At 46.7% G+C, this 20,584-nt stretch overlaps 1 protein-coding gene across 1 annotated transcript in view; it reads right to left on the bottom strand.

The window, feature by feature from the left end:
- MRC2 (mannose receptor C-type 2) overlaps positions 1-20,584 on the bottom strand; it is a 545,797-nt gene that overhangs the window by 85,256 nt on the left and 439,957 nt on the right. Inside the window, 1 exon segment of the mRNA XM_078645096.1 lies at positions 11,316-11,461. Coding sequence (XP_078501222.1) covers positions 11,316-11,461 — 146 coding nt within the window.

The following is a 20,584-nucleotide window of genomic DNA, read 5'->3' on the forward strand; positions in this document are numbered from 1 at the left end:
CAGAGCAAGTTTCTTAAAACTTTCGGGTGTTAGGCTGGGAAAAGAGTGTAAAACATCCTGCACTGGGGGGCTGAGAAGCCCATCGCCAGAAGGCATAGCCATAGGAAATGCTCGGTAGATGGCTTGAACTTTTTCCAAAAAAAAAGGCCGCCAAGGTTTCACAATGCGAAGTGGAACAAGATTCGTTCGCAGAGGCCTTTTTTGCCACCAGGTCTTTAAGAGCCTTGAAAATGTTTTTTGATTGATTGGTGCTGTTGCGAAATTCGAAGGCATAGAATGCCGCACGAGCTCTGCAGACCGCGCGATGGTAGCATTTGACGGTGGCCAAATACATGGCTTTTTTACTGATGTCATAAGTTTTCCGCCATTCTCTCAGTGCGTCTACACGTGCTTTTAAGCGCACGCAGAGAGCCATCATATCAAGGACTGGGGTCCCTTGGTCCACGTTTGCTCAAGGCCACCGGGATAAGGGAATCAAGGGCCCTGGTAACCCATTCACAAAAGCGGTCATAGCCCGTTTCCACAGTGTCTAACGGGCCCAGCGGGTCCTTAGACAGAAGACGGTGGAAATCCTCGAGTTTGAGTTTATTCCAGTGTCGTCTGGGGACAGCTCGGACCGTGGGTTTAAGAGGGGGCTCATACAGTGGACACTGGATCCTCACCAGGAAGTGATCCGTCCAAGCCACGGGGGAAGGAGTAGAAACCCTTACCTCTGCGAGATTCGTAAAGAAGGGGTCCAGGGTATGTCCACCTACATGGGTGGGATACGTAATCAATTGAGACAGTTGCAAGGCCTCAAGATCGGCCAGAGAGCTACTCACGGCAGGCGCGGTTAGGTTGTCAAAATGGAGATTCAGATCCCCGAGAATAGAGAAATTAGCACACCCTACGGCCAACGTGCTAATAGCATCTGGGAGGGCCTCCCTAAATGCCACATCGCTGCCTGGAGGGCGATAGATCAGTAAGCACGAAAAGGAAAAGTGGGGAGTGATGGAGATCTTAAACGAGGCACTTTCGCAGCCTGCGATTTTTTGACCTCTCCAATCACTGGGGTAGCAGGATTTGACAGCAAGCGCTATTCCCCCACCTCTAGAGGAACGATTAAGTGTGTAGACCGAATACTCAGAGGGGAAAGCCAGGTTAAGAATAGCCGAGTCAGACTCCTGTAGCCAGGTCCCAGTCAAGCAGAAAATATCAGGTAGCTCCTTTTCAATCAGGTCATAAATGTCTTGATAATGTTTCACCATCGACCTAACGTTCAAGTTCCAGATACTAAAATCGTGCCGGGAGCGTTTTCTTCCAGAAACAGAATCCTCACCGATACAACAAGAGGAGGCGGGGGCCCCAAGCGACCACCTACCACAGGCACACAGGTGCGGGCCACACATCGGACTCACCCGAGACACATCACATCTCGGGAGGCGCTGTCTAATGGCCACAAGAGCGTCCCTGGAGTAGCAGAACATCGCATCCACCAGAAAACCAAAGGCAGGAGTCCTGCCCTGTCCAACTCGTCCAAACGCGGACGGGCGCAGACGGGCAGGACTCTGGCACGACTCCGGCTGCGCTTGGCGGGGAGCGATAAATAGGTGTCCCTCACTGGCTCCTGCGCACTAGAGCGCTCGCAGATGATGGCGCCTGATCACACAACCACTCCACTCCAAGATGGCGGCTAAAAAAGAACCCCACCCCGGGAACCGAACCCGCTCAAGCAACGGTGCAAGACCGATTACAGTGCAAGTGAAGGGGCAGTTTAAAATCAGGGAATAATAACCCAAAAATAAAGCAAATACAAAATAGGATTTTTAAAAACAGCAGTTCAGCAATAAAAGCGCGAAGCGCTTGAGCAGCAGTGCGCTACCTTGTCAGGGCGAACTCTGAGACGGCTCGCCTTAAATAGGTGTCCCTCACTGGCTCCTGCGCACTAGAGCGCTCAAAGATGATGGCGCCTGATCACACAACCACTCCACTCCAAGATGGCGGCTAACAAATAACCCCACCCCGGGAACCGGACCCGCTCAAGCAACGGTGCAAGACCGATTACAGTGCAAGTGAAGGGGCAGTTTAAAATCAGGGAATAATAACCCAAAAATAAAGCAAATACAAAATAGGATTTTTAAAAACAGCAGTTCAGCAATAAAAGCGCGAAGCGCTTGAGCAGCAGTGCGCTACCTTGTCAGCCTGTCATTGTCCCTAAATTGGAGGAAGGTGATGATATCACTAAGTGGTTCACAGCCTTTGAGAGGGCTTGTGACATGAGAAGATTGAAGAAACCTCTCTGGGGTGCACTCCTGTGGGAACTGGTCTCTGGTAACTGCAGAGACAGGCTTCTGACCCTCTCTGGGCCACAGGCAGGGTCATATGACCTCAGGAAGAAGACTCTGATTGAGGGATTTGGACTCACTACTGAGGAGTACAGAATTAGGTTCAGGGGGCTCACAAAACCCAGACCCAATCCTGGATAGATTTTGTAGACTGCTCAGGAGAGACACTGGGACCCAATCCTGGATAGATTTTGTAGACTACTCAGTAAAGACACTGGATGGTTGGTTAACTGGACACAATGTGCATGACTTTTCTGGACTTTACAATTTGTTTATAAAGGAACATATTTTGAGTAATTGCACAAATGAAAAGTTGCATCAGCATTTGGTAGACCTAGGTCAAATTTCTCCCCAAAATTTGGGAAAGAAGGCAGACCACTGGGTTAAGACTAGGGTGACAAGGACAACCACTGGGGGTGACCAAAAGAAGGTAGTTACAAAACCTTCCCAGGGGAAAGGTGGTGAGAATCCCCAAGATAAAAAGTCTGAGTCTTCCACAAGGCCCCAAAAACCTGTACAGAGGGGTGGGCCCAAACTACTCCTTTTGTGCATCAGCCCTATAGGTGGAAGAACTTTGATCCTAACAAGGCCTATTATAACAACTGTAAAAAGTTGGGACATTTAACTAGACAAAAACTGCCCCTAAAACAAAAGCCCGTAAGGCACCAGTACAGTTACCCCAGGGACAGAAAGTCTACAGATGGGATCAGAGTAGTGTCCAGAGCAAATTGGGAATACACTCAAGCTAGTCTAGTCTCCTTGGGGGAAATGGAGTTTGCCAATGTAGCTGGGTTACCACCCAACTTGAAAAGGTACTTGCAATGCCCCTCTATTAATGGAACTAGAGTAGAAGCCCTGAGGGATACAGGTGCAAGTGTCACTATGGTGAAAGATATACTGGTTTCCCCAGAGCAATACTTGATTGGGAAAACTTACCCAGTCACCAATGCTGACAGTGTTATCACTAATCGCCCTATGGCTATGGTGACACTAGGTTGGGGGAGGTTAATGGCTCCACAGTTACCAACTGACTGTCTGCTTGGAAATGAAATGACCTGGAAACTTCCGCCTGGGCTGAAGTTGAGCAAATAACCCATGCAGCCATGCTGGGTATTTCTAGACTGGTATGTGTGCAAACCAGAGCACAGGGCAAACAGAAGGGTGCACAAGTAGGTTTGGAGCCTGAATGGATGGCCCAACCAGCCAAAGGAAAGAACCAGAAGACTGGGGGACCAGCTTCTACACAGCAAACGTCTCAGGACCCCCCTCCCCAGGGACAGGACTTGGAAACCCTAGAGGGAACTGAGCCCATGGAGCTTGAGCCAGGTTGAACTCTTGGGTCCAGGGGGACCCACTAGGGAAGAGCTGTGCCAAGGACAGCAAGACTGTCCCACTCTTGAAAGCCTGAGGCAGCAAGCTGTTTCAGAAGCACAGGGAGATGTCAGTGGTACCCACAGAGCTTATTGGGAAGAGGGATTACTGTATGCTGAGGCAAGAAACCCCACTCCTGGAGCAACCAGGAGAATGGTAGTGCCACAGACGTACAGGGAGTTCCTCCTAACTTTGGCTCATGACATTCCCCTAGCTGGACATCTGGGGCAAAACAAAACTTGGGAAAGGCTAGTCAGTCACTTCTACTGGCCCCAGATGCACCAAAAGGTGAAGGAGTTTGTGAGCTCCTGTGTTACCTGTCAGGCCTGTGGCAAGACAGGTGGCCACCCAAAGGCCCCCCTAATACCACTGACAGTGGTGGGTGTCTCCTTTGAAAGGGTAAGGGTGGACATTGTGGGTCCACTGGAACCTTCTACAGCCTCAGGGAACAAATTCATTCTAGTAGTAGTGGATCATGCTACTAGGTACCCTGAATCAATTCCCCTTAGGGTTACTACAGCTCCTGCAGTAGCAAATGCCCTCCTGGGTGTCTTCACCAGGGTAGGGTTTCATAAGGAGGTGGTTTCCAACTTCATGTCTGCTTGACTGAAACACGTGGTGTGCAGTACAGGTTTACTACCCCATTCCACCCACAAACCAATGGCCTTGTTGAGAGATTCAACAAGACATTGAAAGGTATGATCATGGGACTCCCTGAAAAACTCAAAAGGAGTTGGGATGTCCTGTTGCCATGCCTGCTTTTCGCTTATAGGGAAGTGTCACAGAAGGGAGTAGGGTTTCCCCCTTTGAAATTCTGTTTGGTCATTGAGAGGGAGGCCTCTGCTGTGGTTTGGTCCCTGAAGAAGTTGAGACCCTACTTGTTTGGAACTCACTTCCTGGTTCAAACTGACCACAGACCTCTAATATGGCTAATGCAAATGAAAGGGGAAAATCCAAAACTACTAAGATGGTCCATCTCCCTACAGGGAATGGACTTTGAAGTGGAACACCGACCAGGGACTGCCCATGCCAACACAGATGGACTTTCCAGGTTCTTCTTCTTTTTACTGAACTGCTGATGTGCATTGACTGAGTGTGCCCTGGGCGCCTGCCAATCAGGTGCCCAGGGCCTGTGTTCCTTCCCTAAAACTGTGTTGAAACTAAAACCCAATTGGCATCTCTGGCCACCAATCAGCCTCTAGTAAATGGTACCCTAGGTACCCAGGGCATGGTGACCAGAGAAGGCCCCTAAGGGCTGCAACACTTATTGTACCACCCTTATGGGCCCTGTACCCTGACACCCACACACTCCCTTTGCAGGCTGAGTGTCTCAGTACAGAACTAAACAGAGAGTCGACATGGCACACATCCCTGTGTGCCATGCCCACAAACCCACTGCCCTGGCATACATCAGTCACCCCTCTAGCTGGGTGCTCTATGTCAGTGGTGTGGGCACAGGTGCATGAGCCCTGTGCCCCTACAGTACCCAGGGCCATTCCTGGGCACTGTAAGTGCAGTGCTGCCATTAAGAGTATATGGTGCTGGGAGGTCGTCATTACGAACTTCAAAGCAACATGATGGCTCCACTGAAGACTGAGAAGTTTGATATCAAACTTCTCAGCACAATAAACCCGCACTGATGCCAGTGTGAGATTTACTGTAAAATGCACCAGAGGGCAGCTTAGAGATGCACCCTGAAACCTAACCTACAATCCACGTCTGGACTGAGAGACTGCCTAGGCTGCCACACAGCAGACATGTTGCTGGACCCATGGGTGGAGAGTCCCCCCGCTCTCCTGTGCTTGCAACAATGCACATCCTGGGCGAGGTGATATGTCTCCTCCCCCAGGATGGGCAGGGGGAAGCTTCAAAGGCCTGCCACCTCAGTGTGCTTCTCCAGACCATTTGCTGTACTAAGCAACTGGCCCCCACCAGTTCTGACCCCAACTCTGGCGGCAAGACTGGTGGGAAACCCTACGTCAGGAAGGGGTGTGTGCCAGCCTGTGCCAACCCCACCCCTCAGGTGGGAGAGGCGAGGTGAAGCACGACCCCGGGCTCCAGCCATCCTATAGATGGGGAGCCCTGCACAATCATAGCTAGGCTCCTGCCCCCCTCCCACCGCAGAGGAGCAGACTAGGGGGTGTACCCACCCCATGACAGAGACCTATGACAGGGACCTATTGGTCCCTGCCCTTGCCCTGCCTGTAATGCCCCATAATTCAGTATTTAGGGGCACCATGAACCTTCCTTCCTCAGATCCAGATACGAAAAGAAGAAAGAAGATCAAGAAGACGAAGACCCGCCGTGCAGCTGCTAACAACAGGACAACACCAACTGACTTGGCCCCAGCCCTACCGGCCTGTCGACCCTGGAACCTGCTGCTGCTAAATCCCGGCGACTCCTGTGGACAGCAACCGTGGACAACCCGGAGGACCTGCCTGCCTTGACCCTCTAACAGACTGGGACTCCCATAAGCAGAGGCTCTGCTCCAACAGCAACACCCCTGGTGCCAGCCAGGAACCGCGAATCCAGCCCACTCTGCACCCGCCAAGCCCAGCCTGTGCCCGAGTGATCCAAGACCACAAGGACGTTCCCCGGCAACTGGGACCCGAAGTCCAGTGCCCAAAGACCCTCCTCAACGACCCAGACGACGCCTGCAGCCTCAGAACCCGGGCCCCCACCAACCGCGCCTAGCCGAGGGTAAGATTTCCGACACCCAAAGACACCCATGCACCCAGCGCCCCACGGCCCTCTGTGCCCTCCTTTGGGGTACCCACCTCTTCACCAAGATCCCAACTTACCTCTCGAAGTGGTGGTGGCACCTGAAGACTCTCCGTCCCGAGTCTGCTGCCTTTGTTCCCTTTTTACCTTTTCCATTGAATAACATTGGGCGCCCAACGGCTCAAAAGCAACCTGCACCCAGCTGCCCAAGTGCAGCTGGAAGTGCAACTACTACCCTACTCTCCTTCCCCACTTGCCCTAAGTAAGTAAACAGGAGCTCAGCTCCCACAGCCGCGTGGCCTGCTTGCTTGTAGCCACCCACCGAAGGCCCCTCCCCTCCCCTCCATTGGATTGCATTGGGCCTACTCTCTCTCCACCAGGTTGCCCCAGCGCCGCTGAGGGTGTACCTACTGTACCTTCCCGACCCTGGGAGACCCCTGAGTCTATGCCCAGAACCTTAACCTCACTAGTAGAGTACTCACCTGGAAACCGATAACTCACTTTCCTGCCACTGGATAACATTGACTGGTTTGACTCGAAAAAGCTTCCAAGTGTGAAGTTTTGGAACTCTAAAATATTACTCTAAAATCCGCTGAGTAACGAAATCCGAGTTACTCACCTGGAATCAGGAGAGGAGCCAGTACTGTACCTTTCAGCCCAGTACTGAACCACAAACGTGATTTATCCTATACTTACCGATAACTTGAATTTTCTCCCATAGGAAACCATTGACTGATTTTCTCTGAAATTTCTTCTAAGAGTCTACTTTTGAAAATTGCAAATATTCTTTAAAAATCGTACCAAATACTGAAACGTAAATACTTAATTGTCTTCGGTAGAGACCCCAGTACTGAAACTAGGAGTCCAGTACTGGATTGCAAAAGTAGCGAGAACCTACTTTACCTGTGACGTGAATTTCCGTCCGTAGGATAACATTGCTAGTTTTTCACTGAAAAGTTTCTGTCAACTTTTAAAATACCTTTTTATTCCTTAAAAATCATTGCATTAACTAAAACGTTTTTACTAAACTGTTTTCAGCTTAGACCCCAGGACTGAATCCAGGATCCAGTCCTCGAGTTACAAAAGTAATCTATAAAGTAATCAGCTGCATTTATGTAGAAAAACCCATTGAGCTCAATATTAGATTGTGTTTAGAATTGTGTTACCTACTGCAACTACTGTACCTATTGTGTCAACAAAGTTTATTGCATCTTTGCTAAGTAATTACCTGTAAGTACTCATATTGAGAAAAGTACATTTTTATACCTGTTGGTTCTAAAAATAAAACAACTATATCTTTTGATATAAAAACAATTGGCTTAGAGTTCAGTTCTTGAGTGTGTGAAACCTTTTGCTGACTGTGTGTGTACAACAAATGCTTTACACTGCCCTCTGGTACTGTCTTACTGCTCGACCAAGCTACCACTTTTTAGAGTAAGGTCAGACCTGACTTTAACCTCTGTTCTACCTCTGGGGCTTGTGGACTCTATACACACTGTACCTTACTTTGGTCCAGTATGTATAGAGCCACTTTCTCACATAGACTCCCTCTGGTGTTAACCACCATGGTCCATCCCGACCAATGTGGCTTCATCCCTGCATTTGTACATACATTGCATTCATAGGGTTCATGCCACACTGGCCCTTCTACACCGTCTTACAGAACCCTGAGATTTTATGCTTATTGAATTAGAAAAAGCATTCAACTCTATTGATTGGGACTTCTTGATGGGAGTACTGGGGCGCTTAAGGTTTGGTCCTCATTTTATTTCTTATGTTTGAGGGCTCATGTAAGACTTAATGGAATTATTGTCCACCCTTCCTGATCCAGAAGGGTACTTAGCAGGGATTACCAATTTCTCCGTCCTGTTTCGCAAGCGATAGAACCCCTAAAACATGGGTTAGATGTAACACCCAGGTATGGGGGGTTTCACTGGTGGGGTTCTAGAGGACCACATTGTCCTAAATATGGATGAAATGATGTTGTTTCCTTATTACCCAGTAGCCACATGATCTAGACTTTTCTAAATGGGCAGGCCTCCGGTCTACAGGTGAATTGGCCCAAGTCTCTCCTGGGAGGCGGCGTACTAGAAAATCCAACTCCCAATCTGTAGACGTATTTATCACTACATTGGCATCCATATTTCCCTGCTCCCTAGCTTTACATGAAGCATCAACTTTACCCCACCTTTTAGCCAAAACGAAGAAAGACATTCACAGGTGGACCACGTTGCTGCTCAATATTTTGGGCAGAGCGGTACTGTTCAAGATGTTGCTCCCTCTACAGTTCCTTTTTGTTCTCCAGAACTTTCTGCTGGTGATCCCACAGAAATGGTTTTGGGAGTTGCAGGCTAGGATACACGAATTCCCATGGGCAAACCAAACGCTTACTAATGCATTTTGACAAATATGTGCAATTAACCTTAAGGGGGAAAATGAGAGCGGCTCAATTGTGCCTGTATTACTGGGCATCTCAAACCCTGATTTTAAATGACTAGCTCAATGGGGGTGGCGAAGGCCCTGCATTCTGGACCTAGGTCTCTATAATTGTTTGCAACAGCATAAAAGGGATGATCTATTGGTCCCCCATTCCCCATTCGCTTCCTGAACACTACACAGCGGTGTTCTCAGCCTGGAAGTCATTATTGAGATGTTTAAAGTAGGACCGCAGGATAACTTTGAAGATCCTTCTTTGGAGGAGGCACACAGCATGGCTGGGGGGCTTCAGTAAAAGTGACCTTATTGGTATCTAGATTATCCTGCATTTACAAATTCCTAGTCATTATTTCCCCAGATCTCTTTGTAGCTCTCCGGGAGAGGTGGGAGGCTTGGGTAGGCCCCCTGCATGAAAGCGAGTGGAGAGACAAGAGAATGGCTCCAGGACAATTTGTCATTTCTTCACAGGATTATACACTTAAAATATTTAGACATTACCTACCTGCAAAGCTGAGCTCAGTCAAGCACAAAAACAGTGCTCACCCACATGTGTCCGCTGCCCAGAGGAGTCTGGTGAATTCCCTCATGTGGTGTGGAAATGTCCCATCATCATAAAATGCTGGTCTAATATTTTTAACTCTCTGTCTCACATATTTGGGAGACCTGTTGATCTCTCGCTCAAATTCCAGAAAGAGTGGGGAAAATGATGTAGCTACTATTGGTTGGATTAACTGATGTAATGAATTGAGTTGTCTTGCGCTGTTTCTATTGAATTAAGTTAAAAACATTAATAAAATTGGTTTATATAAACAAAACAGAAATGTCCATTAGGGCCAGGGTGGTAATTTGAGCCATATTTATGGCAAAGTCACGTAGCGGAGCAAGTCACCTTGCTGTAGCACGCTGCATGTCAGGGAAAAGGCACGAATTTGCTGTTTTTAAAAGAATAAGGCGCATTCCTGCTTTTGTTCCTGCACTGTTGCCATTTTGCGCTGCATAGCACCAACGCAGGCACTGTTACACCATGGTGCAAGGGTGTCTGAGTTGTAAGGAGGATTGCTTTTGTGCAGGAAGGGGCACATTCCTGCTCAAACACAACCTTCTGAGGCACTTTCCTCTTTCTATATGTGCTGCAGAACGCAATACACATAGAAAGAGGTAGTAGCGTGGAAAAATAAAGAAATTTCTCCTCGATACGCCTCACCTGGGATGGTGTAGCATAATGGCGAATTCCCAGGTCTACCAGCAATGTTAAATCTGGGAATGTGTCAAAATCTGTGGGAGTTGGGTTGGAACCCCCAGGCATCTCCCATGGAACGCCTTCCCAGGGCACAGTAACGCAGCGCAGCGATTTGCGCTGCACTACATTACTCTGGGTTAATGAAGTCACTCAGGGCCATGCATGGCTTCATAAAACACATTTTTGGCTTGCGTCACACATGCACCACGTTGTGTGCATTTGCGGCGCAACCCCACTCATTAATATTCCCCTTGTCATTTTATGAGGATGCCTCGATAAAGATTTTGCAAAAGCTGATAAAGGTTTGATATTTCTCATCACTGTGGTTACTGATACAGGGGTGAAAGTTTAAAAGGTCGGCATGCCGACAAGTTGAGATTTCTTGTGCCTGTGGTGCGTTGTGTTTGGGTGTCAGTTTCTTGTATGAACTACTCTACTTTGCTGACAGACAACAAAAGTAAGTTCTCAACCTAGTACTGCTTGCAACAGTAAAATTAGAATCTATTTAATCTGCATGATCGACCTTTCCATAGAGTCTTAAGAGTTGGCCCTATCTCTTATGGTGAGGATTATTCCCTTTCCTCCTTGCTTTCCCCTCTCTCACACTCACAACTTGCCCTTCATCATACTTTTCTCCTTTTCTTTACTAGCCTTGTGTCCTTGTACATGAATTCCTGTCTTGTTCACTGAATACACAATTGACTGTTTCGCATAGGACCATTTAATATTTTAGTACCACACAGTTAAGGTGTGATGCCTGTGAAAAGAGTATTGAAACTCCAGAGGCACGAAGAATGAACAAGAGTCCATTGGTATGAAACATGTTTGAAAGTCAAAAGATAGGAGAAGTAGCGTTACTCCAGTGAAATGTGAATCACAGAGATGCAAATGAAATTGGACTAACCAAGATTCCAGTGAGATGGGGAATGACTGAGATTCCAGTGATACATGGAAAAGTGAGAGTGAGACAACTGCAAGGTTGGAATGAGAGAGACTACAGTCGCATAGGAAGGAGGCTATGGTGATATGAATTGGTATTTAGTTACGTGGATGGGTTAGACTCAAGGAAGGTGGGAATGGGCTTACAGAAGCATGAGTTTCCAGCATGTGTACAAGTCTTCAGTGAAGAATGAATGAATCTTCATCAAAAATAGTAAGGCGTTCCTTCCTTCTTGCACAGACACTAGCAGCAGCTTAAAAGCTCTAATTTAAGTACATCTCACCTTATTAAGAAAAGGAAGCCACCCTCGTGGACATACTCCGCCGGAAGGCGTGGGCACCGTTGGAAGAGTAGGTTTCACAGCAGTGCTGTTCCTTCGCTTACAGATGTAAGGCAGCGCTGTCAGACATTTCTGATCCCCCCAGTCCTCTGGACAAGGAAGGAAGAATGAAAAGAAAGGGATCAATTAAGGAAATCTGTTTTTAGGCCTTGCCGAAGAAAGCACAGAACTTGAGGGCAGAGCAAGATTGGAGTACATATTGAATGGATGAGGTTGCTAAAGTCACCAACAGGTCATTAAAAGCCACTTTCATGCAGGCGGGATTTTGTTGAAGTTGTGGCAGGTGGTCGAGGTGGTCTTCTGGGTAGTGCTTACTTATCCCAAGCAAACTCAATACTCATCACATACAGTGACCTCAGCACATCCCTTGGCACCCATCTTCTCAATTCAATTTGGGCATGGCAGTAGCAACCCCTGTTCGGTCATCCCCTTTTCATGAACACCATGTCTCCTCTCATCCAGAATATCACCTTTTTACTACTACGGAGCGAAATCAGTGATGGATCCACTCACCCCAACACTCCTGTGCCATGCACATACCCATCCTCCTGCATCACAGTTCTCCCCTTCTACCCTCAGAATGGGAGATGGCATCAACAGGTAGATTCAGCAGCCATGGCATGTATTCAGTTCTATATGCATTACTTACTAGCTTGTTTCAACCTCAGGGATCTACCCTCCTATGCTTGGCCGCATTGTGAAGTATCACGTTTATAAGTTGTGGAATGATTACATACATACCTGTCTAGGTCTGGGCTGTGAAAGCAACAGTTTGTCCCCTCTTCAACAGCACATACCACACTCATAGCAAACCCTTATCACCTCTTCAACAATCACAAAACACATTCCCAGCAAGTTCACTATCTTCCAAAAGCGGATCTCAGTAGCAAGTGCATTTACCATCCTGCTGCAGACTTATCTATACACCAAATACATTGTCATGTTAAATCTTTCCAGATAGTACAATTACAAACCCTCAATGCAGCACTCAAGGTTCAAACCAGCAGCCAAGGATTTATCATCAGTCTTTTGCTTTATGGTAGGTTGAATGCAGAAAATCTTACTAGCTGCTGTCCTAGTTTGTCTCTAGTATTGAAAGAAATATGTGTTTAACAGTTCCTTTCAATATATTAAAACTTTTGACCGTTCTTGGTCATTGCATGTTCAAATATTAATAATATCAAAAAGTCAATGAAATCTATTGGACCTTGGCATGACCAAATTGTAAATATGATATGTAGCATCCCAAACTCTTAAGAACGTTTGAGGCATATCATCTAGAAAGGGAAGTCCCTGATGCTCTACCTCTGGTCAAAAATTATCTGGAATGCCTCTATACTCCTATTGTAAAGTAGACCCTTCAAATTTAGGGTGCATTTCACAAAACGGTTCTAGGAATTGTTGCTTTATTAAAAAAAAAAACACGGAATGTTGCATGAAAGATGACGAAATTGTTCCTTTCCCTGTAGGTTTCTGCTTGTAGCATGTAATGCTCTGCACGCTCCTGCCATCTAGTGTCGGGCTCGGACATTTGTAAGTTAATTTGTTACATAGACTATAAGGCAGTATCCCCCCTATAGGTGGTGGCTAGCACGTGGATGATGCATGTGTCTGAAACAGAATCCGGAAGACCATCTGGACAACTACTGCCTGTAGCTAAAATAGCCACAAAATAATGTTTAGTGCAAGGAAATGTCTCTTTTTGTATGGTCATCCCTAAAGTACATAACTGCTGCTGTTTTTTTTTTTGACTCAGAGTGCACTAAGGCCTGCTAACCAGACCTCAGTGCCTGTGCCCTGACCCAAAAATTGTTTATGTTTGTTTGGTATATACTCAATCAATCAATCAAAAATAGCTTTATTCGATTTTGAACATTAAAATCATAAAAGCAAGCATAAAAAAAACAATCATTATCGTGTGTTACATTAAAAAGAATTAATTAATACAAAATTAGCACTTGAGAAGTTCTGATAAAAACATAACAAGATTGTAAACATATACACTACCTCAATGTAAACATGCTACTATACATTTTCCCAGGGTTCAGTTGTTAATTGCTTTTCTTACCCTTAATACATTCTTTAAAAAGTCCGTCACTGACCCAATACAATAGTAGTTATCCAGCATCTGTAGGTATACGAATGCAGGGCGACATTGCCTCCACCCTCCCCGCTTTAATAATGGTTTTAACCAACGTAACCTCTCAGTCATATAAAACTTGCAAAATAAAACAACATGTATAGTGCTTTGTCTTGAAACTTTGTCACGGGGGCAACGGCAGAGTTCCTTTGACCAGTCATTTATTGTTGGGTATGTAATTAAGTGATGAAAGGTCCCAAACCAGAATCTGGTCAACAAGTATCTATCGTATCTGCCCCAAACATGTTGCAAATATGGCTGGATATTAAATATACTCAATTGGCATACACCTAACTTACTTGTAAGTCTCTTGTATATGGTATCTAGATACCCAGGGTTTGGGGGGTCACCCCAAGAATTTCAGCACTGGTTGTGCCACTCTGGGTGTGACAAAGGTAAAAACATGTCTCCCAGCCTGCTACTTCAGACTGGAAGAACAGTTTCAAACTGCTAATCTGGCTTTGCCATTAAACAGAATAGCAAAGCCCACCCCCCCTCTGTGAGTCACATCTATGGCAGGCCTAGCGAGCCCCAAGGCAGGGTGCAACATATTTTCAGAGCAGAACATGTATTTGACCTGTTCTGGAAGTAAAAACTCAAAATTGTTGCGTTTACTGTGGAAGGACTTGGTAGCCCCATTTGCAAGCACAGGATTAACTTGCTGACCCTTCAGCTGTGCTAACTCCTGAATAGTGCGCCCAAAGTTCATACTATAAAGTATCAAAGAACTTGTTGCATTAAGCCTGACTTGATAAACTATTTTAGAGGAAAGAGGTGAGTTTTAATAGCCTTCCTGAAATCCAACAGATCCTCCAGTCCCCGTATATGAACCAGCACTGAGTTCCACAATTTGGCTGCCAGGTAGCGGAAGGAACGTCCTCCTGCTCCACAACGCTTCACCCGGGGAACAGTGACCAAGTGCTGACCCAGAGAACGCAGTGCACGGGGTGGAACATACGGGGTCAGCAAATTGCAGAGCAGCTTACGTGAGGCAAGTTTCGGGATCTTAAAAGAAAGACATAGAGTCTTGAATTTCATCCGCTCCGCCACAGGGAGCCAATGAAGTCTCCGGATGGTATCGGCGATAGGACGGAACTGTGGAAGTCCTACTAAGGCTCTGGCCGCCGCGTTTTGAATGCGCTGCATCCGGATGATCTCAGCTTGGTTAGCCCCCAATAACAAGGAACTAGCATTGTCCAGGCGAGAAAGAATAGTAGACTGGACTATCAGCTGGCGAGTTGACGGGTCAAAGAATTTCAGGATGGGTTTAAGACCTCGTAAAAGGCTGAAACATGTACCTACCACTTTTTTAGTGTGAATACAAAAACAAAGAGAGGAGTCCATCCACACCCCCAAGTTCTTGACTTCCTTCTTAGGTTCCGGGGCCTTACCCAAAGCATTCGGCCACCAGTGCTCACTCCACAGGCTAGCATTTTTGCCGACTAGCAAAACTTCAGTTTTATTTGCATTTAATTGCAAATAATTAGAAGTCATGCAATCCGCCATGGCCGTCAGGCCGCTTCTGAACCTAGAGGCATTCAGGGTAGAACCTTCCGCAGGTGCAACCACTAGCTGCGTGTCGTCCGCATATGAGACCATTGAAAGGTCCCACTGCCTGGTGACCGCCGCCAGTGGCTGAACATAAAGGTTGAACAATGTGGGGCTCAGAGACGAACCCTGAGGGACCCCCTGCTCAATGAACGTACCTGGGATAGAAATGGGGGATGGAGACACGGATGGATCTTCTGGTCAGAAAGGATCTAAACCATTCCAGAGCCAGGCCTGAAATTCCTGCCTCCTCCAAACGTTGGAGCAGAACACCATGCGAGACCGTGTCAAAGGCGGCACTAAGATCCAGCAGGATCAGTGCCGCCGTTTGACCAGAATCAAGAATGGTCCGCAGGTGTTCAGTCATGGCCAGGAGCGCTGTCTCTGTACTATGGCCGGAGCGGAAGCCGTGATGTGTTGCATCCAGAATGTTATTGGAGAGCAAAAAGTTGGTGAGTGTGATGTTGACATGTGCCTCCGCAACCTTCGCCACCCAGGGAAGAAGAGAAATAGGCCTAAAATTCTCAGGTTTAGTTGAATCTAAGGTTGGTATTTTAAGAATGGGAGACACCCAAGCCTGTTTCCACTGCCCCGGCACCATGGCAGACGAGAAGGAGGAGTTAATTATCTGACGAAGAAACGTCAGAAAAAGCAAGCAGGATTCCCTAAACTGAACAGGCTTTAGCGGGTCGGCAGGAGAACTAGACTTAATTTTCACACTCAGCCTACTAAGTTCCTCATAAGAAATCTCAGGGATAACCATGAGACTAGAGATCGGCCCTGGTCTGGAAGGGGTGTAAGTACTGGAAGTGGTCATGGAAGGAAAAGACCTGTAGATCGCACGTTACTTTCTCCACAAAGAAGGAGGCCAGTTCTTCACAATGGAGTACGGAGGTGGTTATAGGCACCAAAGTTTTCCTGGCACTGAGATCTTTTAAGATTTTAAAAATGTATTTAGCAGGATTAGGGCTAAACTTAATCTCGTTGGCGTAGTAGGCCGCCCACGTCTTACAGATGGCTCTATGATAAGATTTGAGTTCAGCCAGATAACGTGCTTTTTTTCCAGGGTCATAGTCTTTCCTCCAGTCAGGCTCTATTCTTTTACACGACTGCCTCAGTATAGTTAGGGCGTCGTTGTACCAAGGACTGGACTCCTGAGAGCAACCCTTAAACCAGCTTGCCGGAATAAGAGAGTCTAGCGCCCGGATAATCCAGGCGCAGAACATCTCATAGCCTGACTCAGCGATGTTAAAAGGACCCAAAGGGTCCGCCCTAAGAAGTGCTTGAAAGGCTTCTAGTCTTAGTTTCCACCAAGGTCGTTTATAAATAGGTCGCAGTGATATGGGGAATGACTCCCAGACAAGAAGACAATAGAAGTCTGCGCGGGAGAGAGGTGTTACTTCTCGCTTGCAGGAAGCCACATGGGTGGCGGACCAAAAGGTGAGCTTCAAAGGAGAAGCTGCTGTGAAGGGCAAATGGTGAACACTTAGGTTCGGGCTGCTCTATTATTTAGGTAGACATGCTGGCACTCAGGAAAGAGATGGGAAACCAGTTGCCAACCCATTTTCTCAGGGGGGTGTAGCCACATCTCTGAGCTGGGCTAGGGAGCTCCACATACCGAGAGAAGGGTTCCACCATCAAAGTGGGCAGAATAGAGAACTTCTGAGTTAGCCAGATACCACACTTAGCAGGAAGTGATCATCAGGAGGGAGGGAAGCTATTATTCCACAGGCTACTGACCAAGTCCACCTGAAGGGCATTTTCTGGGCATAAAAAGGGCACCCCTAGCACCCAGAAATCATGCCTGCTGCACCAAGGACTTGGCGAGGAGTGCACTGATGTGGACTGCACCGGCTGAACCTGCTGGCTACCAAAGGAGAAGAGATTGTGCCTGCGGTGTCCTGCTCATGGAAAAATAATTTACACAGCTCAGCCGAAGCAAGAGACTCCAAAGGTCATTTGGCTGGCCTCGTGTTCACAGCACAAGGCACAAAAGCCTGCTAGGGTGAGTTGGTTGTCCAAAACGTCTGACCATTGCTCCTCGTCGCTGTACAGCACCAGGACCCAATTCTCAAAATTGCCCCAGAGTCTGCTGAACCTGGGAGAGTCATCGGAGTGCAGCTTGGTTACCTAGAAGGCAAGTTATCGCCCAAGTCAAGATTCCGCAGTGACCGCGATACCGGGTATAAGGAAATGCCTCTATTTGTATGGTCACCTCCATAGTTTTGGACTGATGCTGCTGTTTTTTCGACTTTGAAAGTCCAATGGGTCTGGCTAACCAGACCTCAGTGCCTGTGCCCTGACCATACAACTCTGTGTGCTTGATTGGCTTATACCCAATTGGCATAAGCTAACTTACCTGTAAATCCCTAGTACTAAGGTACACCGGGTACCCAGGGCCTGTAAGTTAGAAGGTCACCCCACAGACTGCAGCACTGGTTGTGCCACTCTAGGTGTGACAAAGGTAAAACATGGTTCCTTGTCTGCCTCTGCAGACTGGAAGGGAGGTTGTAAACTGCTAGCTCGACTTTGCCATTTAAAGTAATGGCATAGCCAAGTCCTCCCTTTAAACTGTATTCTTGTCATTTTTTTGGTGGTCAAAATCTCTTTGAGATTTTTCGATCGTTGAAATGCGAATGTTACATGTTCACTGTACAGATTTTTCAAGTCGGGTTCAGATTTGATTAAATCCCATTGCTTGTTGATGGCTTTTTTTATATTTTGTGCTTCTGTAGAGTATTTCAATACACACACTGTTTTTTGTGCTGAGGTTTGGTTTGATGTTTTGAGTAGTCTTTCTCTGGATAGTTTTTCAACTTTTTTTGAGAGATTCCTCTAAAACCTCCTTCGGGTATCCTCTTTGCAAATATTGTAATTGTTGCTGATTTAATGATGTCTTTAGAATGTTAGTCTGAAGTGATTCTTTTCTGCTGATAATGTTTTGCTCGTATTCACTCGCCACCAGTGTTTTAACCTCTATCACTGCTATTACTAATAACCATAAGTGAACATTCACCACCATAATCTATACATCCCTCCTAGCTTATTAGCGTTGTCACTATAGTACTGATTAATTTTGACACCATATTAGTTTGTTAATGCTTTTCAGTTGTAAGACTTTGCACATCAAACAGTATATTGTGATCATGTGTATATATAGTACTTGAATGCTAAGGTCCTGTATATTTCCTTCACAGACCCCTGACGATGGGTTATTTCGCTAACCCGAAATGCATTGGGAATTATGAAACGCAGCTAAGAATTGATGTTTCAAATGTATAATTTTGAACAACCTGGAAAGGATGATACCAAATGTTACATTAAAAAGCGCTTATCTTCATTAAAGCCAATCTTCTGATGAATATTGTTTTGAAACATTTCTACCAAGAGAGAGTGAAGAAACTTCTCAGCTTCATGTTAAAGGAGCGCGTCCTTTGTGGTAACACTACCACATTTGCACATTAAAAGGATATTAGCACCATTTGCGAGGGCTGAGTTACAGGCTGCCCCAGCAGCTCAGCTAACTTGTGATAGGGACTTCTTAAGTGGATACTGTAAGCAAGGTATAGAAAAAACTAGTTACACTAAGCCCAACAAGCTACCCAGGTCAAAATGAATGTAGTATGTGGTAGTGTGAAACTTTTACAAAGTTGCTACTTTGTTGCCATAAATCCCTGTGCTGCCACAGGGTTTTCTCCTTGAGGCAGTTTTCTGTCCTCCTGGGGAGATGTGCAAATGACTCTCAGATAAGATGAAAATAGCAGCCTGTGCAGGAGAGAGGTGTTACCTCTCTGGCAGGAACCCACATAGGACTTGGCCAAACAGGAAACCTTCAAAGGTGAAGACGCCTTTGAAGAGCAAATAGGAAACAGTTGGGAGAGGGGCGGCCCTATTGTTCAGGTAGACAGGCTGGCACTCGGGAAGGAGAGGGGAAACCAGCAATGAAACCATTTTTTGAGGGGCGGCTAACCAATTTGGAAGCCACACTTCTGGGTTGGCTATGGAGCTCCACACAACAAGAGAGGGGTCCTGCCATGTTGGGATTGGGCAGAAAGTGCATCTGGAGACAGCCAAATGCTCCACTTCGAAGGAAGTGGTCATCAGGAAGGACGGAACGTAGTAGCCCATTGACTACTGAATACAGCCACCCCAGGGCATTTTCCTGGTATATAAAAGGGTACCGCTGGAACTCAGACCTCAAATCTCGATGGAATGGAAGAAAGGATGCATAAGAACTGCCCTGCGGCACTGAGGAACCAGCATAAAGAGGCCGCACCAGCATGGACAGTACTTGCTGAACCCTGTGAGTAGCAAAGTAGAAGGGACTGTGCCTGCTGTGTCCAGCTCATAGAAAGTCGTCTCCAGAGGCCAGCCAAGCAAGAGACTCCAAGGGTCAGTTGGATAACCTCCTGTTCGAGCACAGGGCCACAACAGCTGAAGAAGCTTGCAGAGGCAAGTTGGTAGCCCAAATCTTCAAACTGTTGACCAGAAACTGATGCTCAAAGTTTCACCCAAGTCTGCTGGACCCGGGAGAGTTGGAGTGCAGCTTGGTCCCCCAGAAGGCGAGTTATTGTCCAAGGAAGGATTCCACTGTGACCGCAGTGCCAGGTGACTGGTAGCCCAGCGGCAACTGACCTTCTGCCAGGACTGAGGGACATCGACTCCTGTGGGCAGTATTTTCTCTCTGGGTTAGTAGACCAGGGAGTAGCCGCAGGAAGACCCCCTTCGACTGCATCGCATCGACAGCATCCTTGAGCATCTTCAACATCCTGTATTCCTCACACCAGGACAAATTCCATAGGAACCCATAGCAAAGGGATACAAGTGTCTGGAACTCACTTAAGACTGCTTCTTCTTCTGAGGTAACTGTTTCTGTGGACCTTGCTGGACCCCCTGACTGGCTCCCTGCCTGAGTTGGTTGCCTAAATTAACTCAAAGTAACCACATTGATATTCACCCAAGTTCTTCTTGAAAAAGTGTCACATTTGTTGAATTTGCCAATACTTATTTGTGGTTGAGTACAAAAATGCATATTTACTATACCTAGTAAATACTGTATCTCCTGAACTCTCCGATGGAACTTTTTCATTTTGGTGTCTAAAATTACATAACAATAAAACCTATTTTATAAATTAATTCTGAAAGCCTACTGCTCAAAGCCACAGCTACCCAGGGTTGGGCTTACGGTTTAACAAGCGAAACCTACTGGTCGTGAAGGGGTTGGTAAGTACATTACATGGTGAGGTCATACAACCACACCATATAAATACACTCCATTTCTTCACACTGGACAACTGGTAGACTAGTGGCAAGGGGAAAGTTGACCTCTGTAGCCAGAACCACCTCACCAAGCCTGTGGACCAACGAGTAGCCACAGGAAGATCCCTATTGGCCATATCACATCAACAGCACGCTTAAGCATCTTAAGCTCCCTGGATCCTTTGAATCAGGACCTTTTTCATAGAAGTCTATGGCAAGGACATAAAAATGCTCAGGAAGGAACTCACTGAAGACTGCTTCTTCC

The sequence above is a fragment of the Lissotriton helveticus genome, chromosome 5_1 (genome assembly GCF_964261635.1).
Source record: "Lissotriton helveticus chromosome 5_1, aLisHel1.1, whole genome shotgun sequence".
Classification (NCBI taxonomy): domain Eukaryota; kingdom Metazoa; phylum Chordata; class Amphibia; order Caudata; family Salamandridae; genus Lissotriton; species Lissotriton helveticus.